The sequence below is a fragment of the Pseudochaenichthys georgianus genome, chromosome 18 (genome assembly GCF_902827115.2).
Source record: "Pseudochaenichthys georgianus chromosome 18, fPseGeo1.2, whole genome shotgun sequence".
Classification (NCBI taxonomy): Eukaryota; Metazoa; Chordata; class Actinopteri; order Perciformes; family Channichthyidae; genus Pseudochaenichthys; species Pseudochaenichthys georgianus.
This window is the reverse complement of record NC_047520.1, coordinates 1950369-1969071: the sequence shown is the minus strand read 5'-3', so window position 1 is coordinate 1969071 and position 18703 is coordinate 1950369. Positions and strand designations below refer to the sequence as shown.

The 18703-nt window shown below is 43.2% G+C and overlaps 1 protein-coding gene across 1 annotated transcript; it reads left to right on the top strand.

The window, feature by feature from the left end:
- Positions 1 to 3782: 3782 nt before the first annotated feature.
- On the top strand, positions 3783 to 14287 carry ovol1a (ovo-like zinc finger 1a). Its single transcript, XM_034106421.1, has 5 exons — positions 3783 to 4349; positions 10463 to 10704; positions 11861 to 12049; positions 12623 to 12767; positions 13676 to 14287. The coding sequence occupies exons 1-5, from the start codon at positions 4250 to 4252 to the stop codon at positions 14005 to 14007; spliced, it is 1008 nt and encodes a 335-aa protein (XP_033962312.1). The 5' UTR covers positions 3783 to 4249; the 3' UTR covers positions 14008 to 14287.
- The last annotated feature ends 4416 nt before the right edge of the window (positions 14288 to 18703 follow it).

Below are 18703 nucleotides of genomic sequence, written 5' to 3'. Positions count from 1 at the left end.
AGACCCTCTGTCCGTAGACCCTCTGTCCTTAGACCCTCTGTCCTCAGACCCTCTGTCCTTAGACCCTCACATCGTAAAAGGAAAAACTTCCGGAGAAAACCCACAGTTTAAGGGAACATGGGAGAAACCTCAGGGAGAGCAGCAGAGGAGGGATCCCTCTCCCAGGACGGACAGACGTGCAATAGATGCCGTGTGTAAATTGAAAAGATAATACATTTGCAACATAGGTAGTCCAGATGTTTGGAAATGCATGTGTGTATAATGGGAAGATGAATCCACGAGGATATCCATCCAGGACCGATGATCCAGGACCACGGCCACGACTCAAGATCCAGGGCTCGCGATGCAGGACTCAGGACCGCAGGATCATCCATGACTCCGGATCCCGGCGTATATAGACACCAGAAAGAGAGACATGTGGGGAAGCTGGGTTAATGGGAACATGAGAGCACACAGAGAGAAGGAAGAAGCAGTGTGCGAACTATACCACGGTCTCCGGGGGAGCCGGTATTTTTTTTTTTTTGCGGGGGGGGGGAATGCTGATCCATGCGTTAATAGCACAGACATAGGCCTATTATAAAGAGAAAATCTGTTGCACACGGGGTGGTGCCACAGGTCTACATTTACATGAAACGTCCTGATGGATCATGTTCATGTCAACAGATTTCCCGAGCATGTATGGGCTACGCAAACTTCAATCAACTTGATAATAAATAATCCGCGGACCACCAATGTAACGTTTGACTGTTTAATTAAATCAACTTAAAATGACTCAAAAACAGGCTACATTGTTTCACATGGGCTATAGCCTATTACGGCTGTAGCCTACACAGAGCCGAACACACGCGATAAGAGCAGCCAGCGGCACCAACCATGAACAATATTAATATTAATAATACAGCTATAGCACAACACAATCCTCTCACTGCCTGGAGAGACGCGACGCCACACACACAACACAACGGCTCGTCTTCTTGTGTCTCTCAGCCCCCAAGTTAACGTTAGCTGTCAAGTTAGCACTAGCACTGACGTTAGCTCCCTCCTCTCTCGGTTCTGTTGTAGCAGCAGTCACAACGTACGATGTGCTACCACCAGCTACATTCGGTTGGTCTTCTTGATCAGGTTGTTTGGCCGTCTTTTTAAAGAAATTGCCCAAGGTACGTTGTTTTTTTCTTTTCGACATGTCAGCAGCAGCAACAATGGCTGGTAAACATGCAGTGCCAACTAAACGAGCTTGTGAGTGAGTGGGTAGTGGGTGGAGCTGCGGGCAGCGTGCAAGCAGGCGACACTTTTTTCATGAATCATAAACTCTAAATATAATTTTATTTAACTTATTTTACACCTTTGAAAAAAAAACCATGCCCAAATTTATTTGGTCATCATATCAGTATTTTAGAGAGCTCCCCCCCAATTTCACAAACCATGTTCCCAGGGGAGCTCATGTCACCACTAGGGGAGCTATAGCTCCCCCTGCTCCCCTCCAGTTCGCACCCTGGGAAGAAGTAAGATGTCCCCCGACAAACTAAGCCTATATCAGCAAAGCTAGGGGCTGAATCTAATCAGCCCTAACTATAAGCTTTATCAAAAAGGAAGTTCTTAAAGGAATGGTATGCTCATGACACTCATTTTAAAAAAATTATCATCCGATAAAACAGACCAGTCTCTGCCAGTCTCTCTTTTTTTTTTTTTAATCCGATGACATTATCAGTGATTTTAAACTGATTATATACCGAAATAACATCAACACTGTGGGCGCCGCCATTTTCCGGACGTGACGTAATCCATGCGTTTGGTTTTCGAAGACACGTTGATCTCCATGTTATTTACTGTAGTTTCTCTATTCAAATATGCCTCACTGTATCGCGAAATATTGCCATAATTCGGATAGGAACAATCCACGGAATGCTCGGTTCCATCTGTTGCCAAAAGGTAAGCGTAAGAAGTACATTCGGAGGCAGTGGCTAGCGAAATGTGGCCGGCCCGAACCGAGAGATTTACAGGCTCATGTATGCAGCGAACATTTCACATTTCCGGACGACTACTCTGAGAGTATGATCAAACATAACATGGGATTTATGGAACAACCATTACTCAATGGAGATGCAGTACCATCGGTCTTTCTGGTGTCATCACCGACCAGGACACCAGTTCGGCCAGTTGAGAAATCGCCCTCTGCAAGTGTGAAGCGACGGAGGAGCAGAAGTAGTGCTCGGAGTAAGAATAAGGTATGTTATAGCGCATTTCCATTGCAGCGGCTAGCCCCGTTTTAACATCCTTTAGCGTCCAGGCCAGGACAGTTTTTGGTGGCCTTTCCATATAGCGTAGTACCGGCTAGTGTGTATTTTCCCCCCAGTTTTTCCGGCCCCATCAAATCGTGATTCTATGGCCAGGGACAACGAAGCTGAGTATGCTAAACTAGAGAGGGAATCGCTAGCAAGGGTGGTACTACATGCATACATATAGTATCTTATATCATCTTCCTATTATACACACATGCATTTCCAAACATCTGGACTACCTATGTTGCAAATGTATGTATTATCTTTTCAATTCACACACGGCATCTATTGCACGTCTGTCCGTCCTGGGAGAGGGATCCCTCCTCTGTTGCTCTCCCTGAGGTTTCTCCCATGTTCCCTTTAAACTGTGGGTTTCTCTGGAAGTTTTTCCTTGTACGATGTGAGGGTCTTAGGACAGAGGGTGTCGTATTGTGATACTGATATGTATGGCTGAATTCCCCCATCCAATCTCTTCACATTGGTCAAAACTTGTTCCTCTGCTGACGAGTCCGAACTGAAATACTCCACCATATTTCCGTGTGTTGACAAAGTGAACGCATGGATGACGTCACGACCATCACGTGACTACTGAAAATGGCAAACATGGCGGCGGCCAGACGGAATATACAGGTCTTGATAAAAAAGAGCTATAAAATCATTATTTACCGGGGAATATCGCTGATTTCTTCAGGGTATGGTTTAAACATAACGTTTCACTAAATACTGAAGTTTTGATTAATTATCTAATGAGTGGACCATTCCTTTAAGCGCACTCTTAAAAACGGAGAGGGTGTCTGCCGCCCATTCATCCAGTTAATGACCAAACGATAGCTGTTTTTACCCGTGCAACATTCCTTGTAAGTCCCATCATACTTTTGTTGTTGTTACTTCAGACTTTTATGAACAAATACGTTAAAAATGAACAATAGTAAGAACAGTTTTCCTAAAATGGAGCTTTTTCTATTTGATCAAATATCACTTTGTAAACTATTTGATGTGGTCTTGTATTTCATTGTTGGTCTATTACCTGCAAGAGTGACACACGTTCATTTTGTATTAACTTATATGAACCTATACGTTTAAAAGTGACACGATCAAAGTCAAAGTCAACTTTATTGTCAATCTTTCCGTGTGTGTGTGTACAGACAGAGAGATCGAAATACCGTTTCCCACGATCCCAAATACAAAAACAAATATAAAAATATGTATACAAATACCTACAATAAACAGACACATTTGTATATGCACACATTTAGACGTAAATAAAAGCACGACAGTCAATATATACAAAATAACAGTCACTTCAATATCTTTGAGAAATGTACATTAGTGCAAGACTGTCCATAGCAGCGTAACATTATATGTGTGAGAGAGAGAGAGAGAGAGAGAGAGAGAGAGAGAGAGAGAGAGAGAGAGAGAGAGAGAGGAGGGTAAACCGGTCCGACAGGTAAACGGAGGCCGAGCCCAGACTCTCCCTGGTTTGTTGTCACCGTTATTTCTGACGCGCATGCGCGGTGGCGCCCGTTTCCTGCTTTTTCAAATGAGTACCTGTGCTGCTGCTTTTCGACCCACCTCCGTCGGCTGTGTGTGTGTGTGCGTGTGCGTGTGTGTGTGTGATCAGGATACAATACACCGTTTTTTTCTCACCCAGGCACACACACTCCCGTTATTCCAGTCGCTGTGGGAGAAATTCGTCTTTACCTGCCCGACTGCACACCTGAGCGGACTCACCTGTCCGACCAATGCTCGTGTTGTTTAAGTACAGGAAACAAATAAAGGAAAGGTGTGCTACTGAAGAAAAAAAAGGTGATTGAAAAACGACTTGCGAAACGAGAAGAAAGGTGCAGAGGAAGAAGATTGGATCGACACCTTCCATTTTTTTTTTTCCAACTTTGGAGTTTCCTGCTTTTGTAACTTTTGTAACACTTCTTCAAACATTCCCAAAAAGACTCCCAGAGTGTAAATTAAACATGCCGAGGGCCTTTCTGGTGAAGAAAGCCAATGTTTCTCCGGGAAAGCGGAGCTGGGGCGAGCTCCCTGACTACGATCGAGGCGACGTCTACATCCCAGGTGAGTCCACGCTGCTGGAATGACACATATCTGCTGGTTTAAAGCCAGACCAACGCATATTTGGGTGCTTTTTACGCACGGGTTTGTTGGTTTCTAACGGGTTTGGACACACTAGGAATGTGTGTGTGGATGAGGAGGGGGTCTGGTTGTGATTGTAACGGGGAGGCTGCTCTCCGGGGACACCGAATAACGGGAAACACAGCGGGCCGTGAACTACCCTCTCCTGAGTGTATTTCCTGAAGTGAAGTTGCGTATGTTTAACTTTAGGCATATTTAACCCGCTTTTATCCGCGTCAAAACATCATGTTAAACCTCACTGAATCCACTTTAAAGTATTTAATTATTTACACATATACATAGTTACTGTTTAAGCTCTTATAAAACGTGTTATGTCACCACAACAGCATGTTTGCTTTTCTGTTTTCATATCTGTCATTGTGTGGCTATCACAAGGCCCGTTGCTTTTCACACATCGACCTTCAACCCCTGATTGCAGCTGAGCCCTGCATCCACTCACCTATATATAAAGCTCATATCGACTTTAGGTGAAGACAAGCGAGTGTATTACTGTGTGTTTATTATAAAAGCATCGGTAAAGCCATGTAGGGTTCAGTTATTTCTCCACTAATTGGTCGTTTTGGTCCACTAAGTAATCTTCTATTGTTTTTTCAAGCACATTTCTGGCCATAACAAACTTTAAAGTCGGTTTCCTCGGATACTTAGTTAGTTGTATGGCTTTGTCATCCTTAATGGCGTATTTTAGGTTATTTATATGGGCATATTTCTCATACAAACAAACCCTAAATTGGTGCGTTTGCTTATCTTTGTAGAGTTTTACACATCTGGCGATTCAATCAACTAATTTACGACATTGTGTGAATAGATAATAATGTATGTTATATGACGTCCCAAGAAGCACATTTCTGCTAAAGACAAACATTAAAATGGTGCGATTGTTTAATTCTTATTGGAGTTGTAGGTTAAACCAACTACAGTGTTAATAGAGAAGTCTTCCAGCTTGTTTGGTTTCCCACTCAGTTGGATCTCAGCGCGGCCCTCAGGGAATAACGTTTTTCTAAATTGGGTGCCACAGCAGAAACATAACAAGAGCTGACATGTCTCTCAATCTGAGTTTGGCGTCTTTGGTTTCGTGTTTACACCGTTATTTAAAGGACAAATACATGAAGCCCACCTCTGTCCCAACTACTCCTCTCGAGAACTATCTCCATTGTTGCCATCGGAGGGTTTTGTATTGTAAAATCACGTCGGTTTCAGATAACAAATAACGGACTACACCCTAAACCTCTCTCCCCCTCCCCCCTCTCTCCCTGTCTCTTTGCCTCCACATCTCATCACCGTTAACTTGTAATCATTGACTTTTACATCCTCTCTGGTGTTTGCACCCGGAACATTTTTAAAGAACTGTACCACTACTTTTCAAGGGGCTTTCAATAGAAAAAGAACCATGCCAAAACATATCTATCGCGATCGATGCATGAGGGTATTTCTGGAGTCACTAAAAGTGTGTGTAAAGCTTTTTGAATCTGACTTTACGCACCGAAAATAAACTATTCTTAGAGCCACGTTTACTTACTAACTCGATTGATTTCTGTTAACTGTTTTTTATACCGTTGATGATCCAGTTTACACGCAAAACATGAGAATCAAATAATATTTTTCTTTAAAATATCTATAGTTTGAACACAATAAAAAATGCATTTCAGTGCGTATTACACAAAACTAAGACTGCACTTAAAGCCCCGAAACTGTCTCACCCTTAGTTCTCGGTATGTGCCGTTACTTGCCGTACCTGCCTGACATGTGTGCGGGTGACTTAAGGACACACACACACGCACACACACATACACATACTCAGAGGTATGATAATTGCAGTCAGAAACAGGCTTGTTGAATACTTATATGGTTTACCAGTTTCAAAACTGTTGTGTGCGTGGGTGTGTTTGTGTGTCTGTAGGAGATTATTTGTATCTCCTAATCCACAACCATGTGCCGGGGCCTGTTTCTGAAGAATCATCAGTCTGACATAAACCACTAACCCAAACACACACAGCCTACCAGGTACCTGAGATTTCAACATTAGTCAGAATATTTATTTGTTTAATTAAGAACGACGGAGAAAAAAGAAAAGCTAATTTAAATACATGGGGGAAATTAGAAGGGTACAGAAAAGTTATTAACATCACTGTCATTGATGCATAGCTCTCAGTACCTACAGGTTTTTAAGGATAGTATTAAAACGTTATCTGTTTGGGATCATCAGGGCTTCGTGATTTAAACAAAAACAATAACATTTGAACATAACATAGTTAATGAGGACATATAATATATACATTTTTAGTAAACAGAAGACCAGTGATAATGCCTCAATATCACAAAACAAATGGGTCATTTGAAATATGTATTTACATTGTATGCAGGCAGGGCCGCCCCTCCCTACAGGCCAATCACGCAGGCTGCATGGGGCCCCGCCCAGAGGGCCTCAGCTACTGCGCAGTTCTCCGCTCAGTTCTCCGCGCACCCTCTGCGAGAGTGAGAGTGGGAGGTGACAAGGCGAGCACATCTGTAACCCGACACCGTTGCAATGAATCGACATCTGACCAATCACGCCTTTGATACGGCCACTAGTTCAGGTGTAGAGATGTCGGTGAAAAGACAGTTTCAGTCCGGCGCAAGCAAGAGGGGAAAAAAACACGAAGAAACTAGAGCATCCCTCAAAGGTGGGTTATTGTTTGAGTCAAATGTACAACTTGCGAATGTTGTATACGTCAAATTCCCGATTGCCATATTAAAACATCAGCTGCAATTCACGACATGAAGAAGGCAGTCTCTGCAGAGCATCAGGCTAATGGAGATGCAGTTATTTCCAGCATTCTTTATTTAACATTCATTCAAGTATGTGATGCCTTTGATCTGCAAAGAGTGATACACTGTCTGTCTCGTTGGCTTACATAACAGTTAAAGTTTACAGCTTAAAAAACATGGAGCATTTTCCCCCTTATATTCATTTTTATGTCAATTTGCACATTTCATGGTGACGCTCAGCCTCTCCCCTTAACTCCTAACAGTCATCATCATGTCAACCACAACACAGAGAAATACTGATAGAAATGTGTGTGTAGTTGTTGACACATTGCTGACAGAGGGAACTATGAATACAGATTTAAGAAATATCAGTTTGTGAGCATGTCATAAGCATGTTTTGTCTTGACTATATTACAACTAAATTATAATAATATAATAGTATTTATATTATTGAATTGATTATGATGATTATTATTATTAGTGGAAGTAGTTTATTTGCATTCATTATATTTTAATCTTTTTGAGGCTAGTATTTGGCAGGAAATGCAGACGTAGATGCACATTTACCATTTACCTCACTGTATACAAAAGTAACTGTGTTGATACTAATAATAAACAGGAATCATATTTGAAAAGTAGCCTACTTTGTTTCCAAAAAAATGTGTTTCACTCCTGTCGGTTGGGGGGGGGCCTCATCTCACAATGTCGCTTGGGGCCCCAAGTTGGCTAGGGACGGCCCTGTATGTAGGCCTATGTATTTTTGTACAGTTCAAAGCAGATTTGTAATTTTCGGATTTTTGAAAAAGATCCTGTGAATGTGTTTTAAAAAGGAATAGTTTGACATTTTAGGCCCATTCGTTTTTTTGAGAGGATTGATACCACTGAAAAAAAAATGTTGTGTTAAAGATCAAGCTACGGTTAGCCTAGCTTAGCATAAACGTTGGAACAGTCAGCCAGCTGTTACAAGTTGTTATGCTACGCTAACTAGCTCCTGGCTTTCGCTTCATATTTCACAATGAGAGTGATATGGATCTTCTCATTACATTTTTGAAAAGAAGGCAAATAAGGGCAAGCCTAATATTTAGTTGTTGAGGCGGCAGCGAGGTTAATGTGTATTGGATGGGAGGAAATGTAACGGACCCAAAAGACAGCCGACTGCTGCAAACAGTACGCCTTCAGCACACACGCGCGCACACACACACACACACACACACACACACACACACACACACACACACACACACACACACACACACACACACACACACACACACACACACACACACACACACACACACACACACACACACACACACACGAAGACTCACACTGTGTTTGACAAAGTTATCTAACCGATTGTTGAATAACGGAAAGAAAATATTAAAGAAATTCATTCAGACCAACAAAACTCTCTGTCTCGATAAAGAAACTTTCGTGGGTGTTTCGAACCCCATCACCCTACCTTCCAAATGCGCACACACACACTCTTACAGAAGCACACACACACATTTCATTCATAGGGCAGGGGGAAGGAGGGGAGGACAAACAATACAAGATGAGATTACATGTCCGGCCAGCAGCCGTCTCCACAGAAACACACAGAGGAACTGAGACAGATTTCAAGTAGTTAATTATCATTTAAACAGTTCGTAACTAAAATAAATTGATCTGGTTTCAATAAAGTATGTTTCCCTGACAACACATGCATACTTTCTTGTAGGACACACGGCTATTAAGACTTGCTTTATTACAATAACAAGGCCCAATAAGCTCTACATTTTGACATTAGCTGTTTTCCAGCTTCACATTCAGTAAAATGCTTACTATTTGATCCGTTATGTTTGTAAAGTTAAGAACATGCCTGGATTCAGTAAAATGCTTAATATTTGATCCGTTATGTTTGTAAAGTTAAGAACACGCCTGGATTCAGTTACACTTCCTGATCAATGGTTGAGTTACAACATGGTGTTTTGTTTCATCTACACGGCAACACACTTTGATAACTGTGTGTGTATCTGTTAGCTTAATCTTAATTGCCACAGTAAGAATTTCCATGTGAGGATAAAGACTTTGGTGTCTTGTCACACAGACTGTCAGAATCCCGTTACCTCGGCTGCTCTCAGATCAGTTGTGTGTCCCTCCATCTTCACAGCTCTCTGTATGACACCATTTGCATCAGTTTTATCTGATGGAGGCCGCGCAGAGGCAACACACAGCTCAGCCACACCTGCCACACACGCACAAAGACACGCACACACACCTGTCTATTTGAGAGTCAAAGGTTTCTATGAACCTAAATCCCTCTCTGTATCCTTATCTAAAAAGTTATTTTTTAATATATTGTGCACACACACACACACACACACACACACACACACACACACACACACACACCCTGCGGAGGTAGATTGTTTGAGGAAGGTGGTGTGTGTGTGTGTGTGTGTGTGTGTGTGTGTGTGTGTGTGTGTGTGTGTGTGTGTGTGTGTGTGTGTGTGTGTGTGTGTGTGTGTGTGTGTGTGTGTGTGTGTGTGTGTGTGACATGTGAGTGCATGCAAAAGGACTTGCACAAACCACACCCAAACACACACACACACACACACACACACACACACACACACACACACACACACACACACACATATTTAGCCCTGTGTGTTTGCTAATTGAGGGATTGTGCAAATATGAAGCCGGCTGCACACCACAACGTTCACTGAAATCAATATTTACCTTAGTTTCTTTTTCCCAATCCTCTCTCCGCCTCTATTCATATGTATTAAAACCCATACCTGTTAATGTTGTACCGTTGAACATATAGTGCCTTTATTATGTATTCTGTTGTCCTCCAGAGAAGCCTGCGAAACGTTGTTGTCCCTGAGCACGTATGAGGACAATCGAACGTATACATATTCCATTACAATCTTTTTTTGTGATGGTTGTTCCCTTTAAGAATGAAATACAAAAGAAATGAATAAAAGAAAATATTATATAAAGATAAATTAACAAAGAAAATAGAGTAAAATGTCCATTAAAAAACTGAAATATAATAAAAAGTAAACATAAGATTAAATAAAAAATAATATTATGGTTCTCTCAGATTTGTAATAATGTATTGAATGTGACTTTGCAACGGACAGAAAGTCAATAATCAATAATTGAGTGGTTTTTAATGAAAGAAAGTATATGTTAAGTTATTTTCTGCAGGTTGAACTGTTTCTGATTTGAGGTAAAGCGTTTGAGCACCAGGAAAAGCGCTAAATCTATTATTATAATCTGACCCTCTCTCCCCCCAGTCCACAGGTTCCCTCCCTCCTTCCTGGCGGAGGTGGAAGCGAGTCCCGCCGAGGCCTTGCCGCTCTGCCTCACCAAACACTCTCTCTCCGACACACACCTCTCCGACACACACACACATCTCTCCGACACACACACACACGCCGAGCTGCCGTCCAGCACCGCTCTGGGCCGACATCCGGAGCAGTGCACCGACATCAGGAGGAGGGCTCCGGGCTCACCGTACATACGCTCCAAAATCAAGGTGAGGACACAAGGGGAGAGGACACAAGGGGTGAGGACACAAGGGGGAGAGGACACAAGGGGGAGAGGATACAAGGGGTGAGGACACAAGGGGGAGAGGACACAAGGGGGAGAGGACACAATGGGAAGAGGACACAAGGGGTGAGGACACAAGGGGTGAGGAAACAAGGTGGGAGGACCCAAGGGGGGAGGACCCAAGGGGAGAAGGCACAAGGGGTGAGGGCACAAGGGGTGAGGATACATGGGGAGAGGACACAAGGGGGAGAGGATACTGGTGAGGACACAAGGGGAGAGGGCACAAGGGGTGAGGAAACAAGGTGGGAGGACCCAAGGGGGGAGGACACAAGGGGAGAGGACACAAGGGGTGAGGACACAAGGGGTGAGGGCAAACAAGGCGGGAGGACCCAAGGGGAGAAGGCACAAGGGGTGAGGGCACAAGGGGTGAGGGCACAAGGGGTGAGAGCACAAGGGGTGAGAGCAAACAAGGGGGGAGGACCCAAGGGGGGAGGACACAAGGGGTGAGGACACAAGGGGTGAGGACACAAGGGGTGAGGACACAAGGGGTGAGGACACAAGGGGTGAGAGCACAAGGGGTGAGAGCAAACAAGGGGGGAGGACCCAAGGGGAGAATTCACAAGGGGAGAATTCACAAGTGGTGAGGACACAAGGGGTGAGGACACAAGGGGTGAGGACACAAGGGGTGAGGGCACAAGGGGTGAGGACACAAGGGGTGAGGACACAAGGGGTGAGGACACAAGGGGTGAGGACACAAGGGGTGAGGACACAAGGGGTGAGGGCACAAGGGGTGAGGACACAAGGGGTGAGGGCATAAGGGGAGAGGACACAAGGGGTGAATGCACAAGGGGTGAATGCACAAGGGGTGAGGACACAAGGGGGGAGGGCACAAGGGGTGAGGCCACAAGTGGAGAGATGATGTTAAAGACTCTTTTGAATACATACTTTGTGGATATGAGAGAGAAAAAAACGACATACAGTTTTTGTTTTGGTAGTTTTTTTCTTCCACAAATGAACATCAGCAGCTCTTTAACTGTGAACAAGGGGTGAGGACACAAGGGGTGAGGACACAAGTGGGGAGGACACAAGGGGTTAGGACATTAAGGGTTAATAACCCATATTCCTCCCTCTCTTCTCTTCAGGTGACTACAGGTGAGCTTCCTCCCGATCCCTCTCTCCTTCCTCTCTCTGTTCCCGCCCCTCCATTCCTCACTCCCAACGCCACGGTGATGCCCGTTGCCTTGACGACGACCTCTGACCCCATGGAAGCGGTCTCCATGGTGACCAGGTTGACAGGTCAGAGCTCCCCGACGGCGAAGTACATGTGCCAGGTGTGTAGTATTTTGATTGACATACTTCTCCTCCAACAACGCAACAAATATAATAAAATACAAAATAGTGAAAGAAGTCCATATACATATAGAATATGATATGTACAAGAACAGAATATGTACATTAAGACAACATTAAATACGGTTTATTGTGGTGATAACTATTTATATAAATAAGTAGATTGCAAGATGACAAAGAGGAATGTTTATCGAGGCACTTTAAAAAGTGTTATGGCCTGTTGGATAAAACTGTCCCTGAGTCTGGTGGTTTTTGTCCTGATGCTGCGGTACCGCCTGCTAGACGGCAGCAGACGGAACGTATATATAATATATATATATATACATTTCTATGTAAATACTGCTATATTTTTATTATTTTGTATCGTTTTTTATATATATTTTTGATGTATGCCCTGACACCAAGTCAAATTCCTCCTACCTGGTGATAGACCTGATTCTGAGTCTGATAACAGCCACGTGATACTTCATCCGTTTGTCGGAGTTGTGTGGCAGTAATCTCTGCTGGCAGAAAGTAAAGCTTTAGATATTAATTGTTGGTGTTGTCGGCTGCAGATTTGCGAGAAGACCTTCCAGTACCAGCGCATGCTGAACAGACACCTGAAGTGCCACAACGACACCAAGAGACACCCGTGCAACTTCTGTGGGAAAGGCTTCAACGACACCTTCGACCTCAAGAGACACGTACGCACACACACAGGTATGAACACACACACACATGTTCCCACACACACACACACACACACACAGGTATGAACACACACATGCTCCCACACACACACACACACACACACACACACACACACACACACACACACACACACACACACACACACACACGGGTATGAACACACACATGTTCCCACGCACACACACAGGTATGAACACACACATGTTCCCACGTACACACACAGGTATGAACACACACATGTTCCCGCACACACACAGGTATGAACACACACATGTTCCCACACACACACACACACACAGGTATGAACACACACATGTTCCCACACACACGCAGGTATGAACACACACATGTTCCCGCACACACACAGGTATGAACACACACATGTTCCCACACACACACACACAGGTATGAACACACACATGCTCCCACACACACACACACACACACACACACGAACACACACTGCACATAAACACAGGACAAAATGACATTTACTTTTTATATCATTTCTTTAAAAATGCGGCAAAAAAATATGTGATATAAATAAATAATAATATAAAAGAATACAGACCTAATTAATTAAAAATACAATTATAATTAATATAAATAATAATCATATTAAGGGTGGATCCAAAAAAATAATAATATTATATATAAAAATATATATAAAATATTTTATCGTCAAGAAAAATATAATTAAAAATAACAATAAAGAAGCTAACTGCAAAACAGTGACATGTTAAAGGGGGCTATAATACGTCCTTATAATATACTTCCTGACAGGAGTCCGTCTTTTTTGGTTGTGTAAAAGGAAAAAATAGAATAAATAATAATAATTAAAAAAAGGCCAAAATAAATATTGAAGAGATAAATCGGATATATATAATAATTGACATGTGTCCACCTCTTCTCCGCAGGAGTGCGCCCCTATAAGTGCACGCTGTGCGAGAAGGCGTTCACCCAGCGCTGCTCCCTGGAGTCCCACATGAAGAAGATCCACAGCGTGGCGCAGAAGTACGCCTACAAGGAGCGCCGCAACAAGCTGTACGTCTGCGAGGAGTGCGGCCTGACGTCAGGGTCCCAGGACGAGCTGGTGATCCACCTGAACTCACTGCACCCCGACAGCGCCTTGCTCAAGGGCAAGGCGGCGAGGACGGCAGGGGGGGAAGGAGGAGAGGAGGAGGAGTCTTCTGCTGGATCTCCTCGTGGAGCCGAGAGCGACGACACCACTGGATCCGCTGGGCAGTAAGAGACGAGGCGGGACATCATTCAACTCAGGACAAAACGGACACAAAAGTGATGAAGAGGAGTTCATGTGTTTCTGTATATATCACGATGACGTGTGACTTTAACTTATATATATTTTAATGAGATTGTGGGGGAAAGAAAAAGCTCTAACGGTAATACCAAAAACAAAAGAATTCTGATTTGTATTGCATGTGAATGTTTCTGGTGGGTGTGTCTGTACAGCGAGGTTTTCTATGAAAAGATATTCTGAATTAAAGGAAGTAATATATATCTAAAGAAGACATGTTGTTTGTCAAGCTGTGCTTTAACGGTGGGGTCGGTAAGTTTGAGAAACCGGCTCGAGTGGCTAGAATTTGAAAATACACAACCGGAGAAAATCTCCCACTTCCTTACAGAGTATGGGGGTTATTCCCTATCTTTATTCAAGAGCGTGGTATTTAAATTTGAGAGCATACTTTATGTATTTATTTCCCTCAAACTCTGTCCTCGCACTCAAATAGTGCCTGCTTGCACTTAGATTTGTTCTGCTTGTGCTCAAACTGTACGCTTGCACTCAGATATATTGCTGCTCAGAATTATTCTGTGCGCGCTCGAAACTTTTTCTGCTCTCAGAATTATTCTGTGCGGCGCTCGAAACTTTTGTGCAACAATCCTGTCAAAATCCCTCAACCAATAGGAGGCCAGGTGTCCTTGCGGGTGCGTTCGCTTTACTTATTACAGCGTCCCGTCAGGGCGGTTACTCTTTGGTTTATCAACTCCCGCCCTCCACGGCTTTATAACATAACATGTACATCACTTCGCTGTACAACTTTTTTTGGGGGGGGGGGGGGGGTGTAAGCACAGTTAGTACATGTTTATAAAACGGACAATTCAAATCAAGCAATCTGATGTTTCTTAGTCGTGATATAATGAGCGTATATCCCGGGTATAATTGTAGTTACTTTTCACAAGTCAGTATCCCTCCGCGTCTAAGAACTGTTACAACCATATGGTTACAACTGTTACATTACGTCCATCACGAAACTAACTAACTAACAAAGCTTAAAATGGAAACATTTAAGGTTAACTTCGACCTCCGGGGTGGCCTTACTATGGAGGAGTGGATTGAGAAGTGCCTATCTCCAGAAAAAAAAGCACCTAAACAACGACAATGCTGTCTGTCTATTATGTTCTCATAACCACCTCGCACTATGTTTTGTGCAGAAGGCAACGGAGGGACTATTTTATTTTGAACATCATTATTTAATAATAAAAACTATTTAAATTGGAGTGTGTATTTTTCTTTCACATTGCCAGCCACACGTGGTAACCGTTTTATAAATGCAATAGCTCACTTCAGGCCGTGATATACGAATATCTATCGACACTTCGCGTCGGGCCGAACCAAGCCGTAGCACAACAGTGCTGGAGCAGAACAACAGTCTGGAGGAAGAAGTGGGCCGGTCGGAAATTCACTAGCAATCCCCCCTCCCAGAGCTCTATATATGGCGCTGCCCCCTCCTCCCGTTGACAATTTACTAGCGATAACGAGGGCCGGTCGAGATTCCCGGGCTGATTTTTAGTCCCAGTACGCCACTGAACGTAGCTAAGGTGCTGGTATATATATAAGCAGGCACTATTTGAGTGCGAAGACAGAGTTTGAGGGAAATAAATACATAAAGTATGCTCTCAAATTTAAATACCACGGCCTTGAATAAAGATAGGGAATAACCCCCATAACAGAGCCCCTCCTCCAACACACACGAACGCGCACATGACCAATGAGGAGGCTGGAAGGCTGACAGGCAGGTAGGCCATCCGTTGTACTTTTTACAGTATCACGGCTTCTACAGATGACATTTTTTATGGATTTTTTGTCAAAGAACTTCAGATATTCATTGCTGTCGGGATGTTCAGAGCATTCCATGGAATATAACAAAAAGTGTATCTCGAGCCGGTTTCTGAAACTTACCTACCCCACCTTTAAAGGGGCCTTATCATTTATATTCGGCATATGAAGCAGGCAGTTGTGCACCTTTTAAAAATCCTCCTACATTTGAAAAAAGCAAACCATTTGCATGTGTAGTCTTACGTTTACAGGTAACGGTAAATCAGCTTTCATGCATACATTTACAATAAATGTATATATTGGGTGGTTCGGGCACCTAGTTAGGATGCCACCTCCCGGGAGGTGTTCCAGGCACGTCCAGCTGGGGGGAGCCCGAGGGCTAGACCTAGGACCAGGTGGAGGGATTATATCTCTTCGCTGGCCTGGGAGCGCCTTGGGACCCCCCAGTCAGAGCTGGTTGATGAGGGGAAAGGAACGTTTGGGGCTCTCTGCTGGAGCTGCTACCCCGAGACCCGACCACGGAGGAGATGGATGGTATATGAGGCATGTTTAAGAGCGTGCACCAACTTGAACTAAGCTCCCAATTGCTCAAATTAATAGGTTGTGAAACGGTAACGAGGAATATAAACCAAAATGACAGGAAATGTTGCGACAGGCATAACAGGTACTCCTCACATATTTAGAGGTTTAAATGATGTGTTTACAGAGGGGGGATACGTGGAGTAATTACACTTGTTAGACGCTTTTATCCAAAGCGATTTACACACATTCAGCACCGTGGACAATCCCCACGGGAGCACTTTGGGGTGAAGTGTCTCAGGGACACAACGGCATGCAGTGGGACTCGAACTCTGATTCGAAGTCCAGCACACTACCCACTGAGCCACAGCCTCCGCTAATGAACAATTAAACTCATGCCCTGCAAAATACATCAGTTATTTGAAAGCAAAGCTATTGGTAGAGTCTCAATGGATTATTGTTATTTTACGTCATATTTCCTATTGATGTGTGTGTGTGTGTGTGTGTGTGTGTGTGTGTGTGTGTGTGTGTGTGTGTGTGTGTGTGTGTGTGTGTGTGTGTGTGTGTGTGTGTGTGTGTGTGTGTGTGTGTGTGTGTGTGTGTGTGTGTGTGTGTGTGTGTGTGTGTGAGAGAGATGTTTGAGGCACGCTTATCGTGCTCGGAGATGTCAGGGTGAGGTTGGATTCCTCGTCTCTGTCGGGTCTTGTTTTAGGAATCCTGCAGACGCCCTTCAGCCCGAGTGACAGATAACGGTCCTGCAGGGTTACCGACTCGGAGTGCTTTACAATGTTCTGAATGAAACCACTTCTCGGACATGACGGTATTTATAAATCTTATAAAACACTTCGAAATAATGTAGTTTTGAATGTTTCTGTAAGCATTTATAAATCAATCGTGATGCATTCATGTGTAAAACATGTTAAAATACCCCTTTGTTTAAGATGAGATGGAACTGTATTCATCGCCTTGGGGAAATGCACTCGTTTGTAGCAGCAACAGGGTCAGAGCTAAAAACATGTAAACATGTAAATAATAATAAAAAATAAAAAATATGAAAAACATGTCTATGAAGTGTTTTGCTCAAAATACCAAACAGATCATTCTAGCCACGCCTCATGTCCCTCTGTTTCACTTCCTGTTTCTAAAGTGCTGATTTGGGGATAAAGCTTTAAAGAGGAGGGTCTGAGCTCATGCGGGACCCGGCAGCTACCGTCTAAACTAAATGCTGCCGTGATGAAACGCCATATCATGGATTATCAAGGATCTGAAACAGTCTGGAGCTCAAAGGCTTCCTCTCTCCCGGTTACACCACAAGGTGAGTTCCTTTCTACTTCCTGCTTCTTCACACACATGCTCTCCAGCACAGGTTAGCTCTGAGTGTTAGCATGCTAATGTAAACACAGACCATATTACGTCCTAAACAGTCGGGCATTGTTTCTGATAGCAATGTTTCTGATTGGGCCGTGGGTCCACATTTCAGATGTTACGTCATATCGGACGCAAATCTGGATCAGCTCCGTTGTTCCCCGTTTTTAGAGATTTGGGTACGGAGGAAAAGAGAGGGGGTTTATTTTCTGACGCTGCGTGAGTTCCCCGACACACCGGGGACACGTGTTGATGTATAACAGACATCACAAAGTGCATTTTGCATGATAGGTCCCCTTTAAGGGCAACACAATGCCTGTCACAGCAGAAACATGCATACTACATTCCAGCTGAGTCAAGGAATAGGCAACACAACAACATGTGTCCTTTGAAGACATTCGCAAGTGTTCAAAGAAGGAAGTACTTTACAGGTAATATGTTGCAGGGTGCAGAGCCATGTTTACCAAGCTCTAACACACCTTGTGGACATTCAACAATACGATTGGTAGATCTAGGGCTTGAATACAAATATAGGAAAAGCTGGAGGTATATTGAGGTGGTTTTAATGTCTTGGCAATAAAAGCAACATGTATTTTGTTCCCGAAAGATTAAACAACAATGTAAAGGTACTGCGAAACTTCCCTTGTATTCAAGTCTTACGTGTTTCTTTAAATTATTACATCATAATTTCATTTATAAGTTATTGTTGTAATTGTATATCGTTGCCTCTGACATGTAGTAAACTAGTATCTCAAAACTATGCAATACTTGAATAGAAAGCAATTTTTTAAATACAATTTTTTTTTTAATATTTTACATTTGAATTGATTCTACCGAAACATTCTCACACAGGATGTAATAACATTCAATTGAAGAATATCAACATACAAATAAATTAAGGGGGATTTATATACAATTATATAAAGAATAATTAATGTCTTTAATTAAATAGAAATAATACAAAGAGCATCTTCACTTCAAAAAT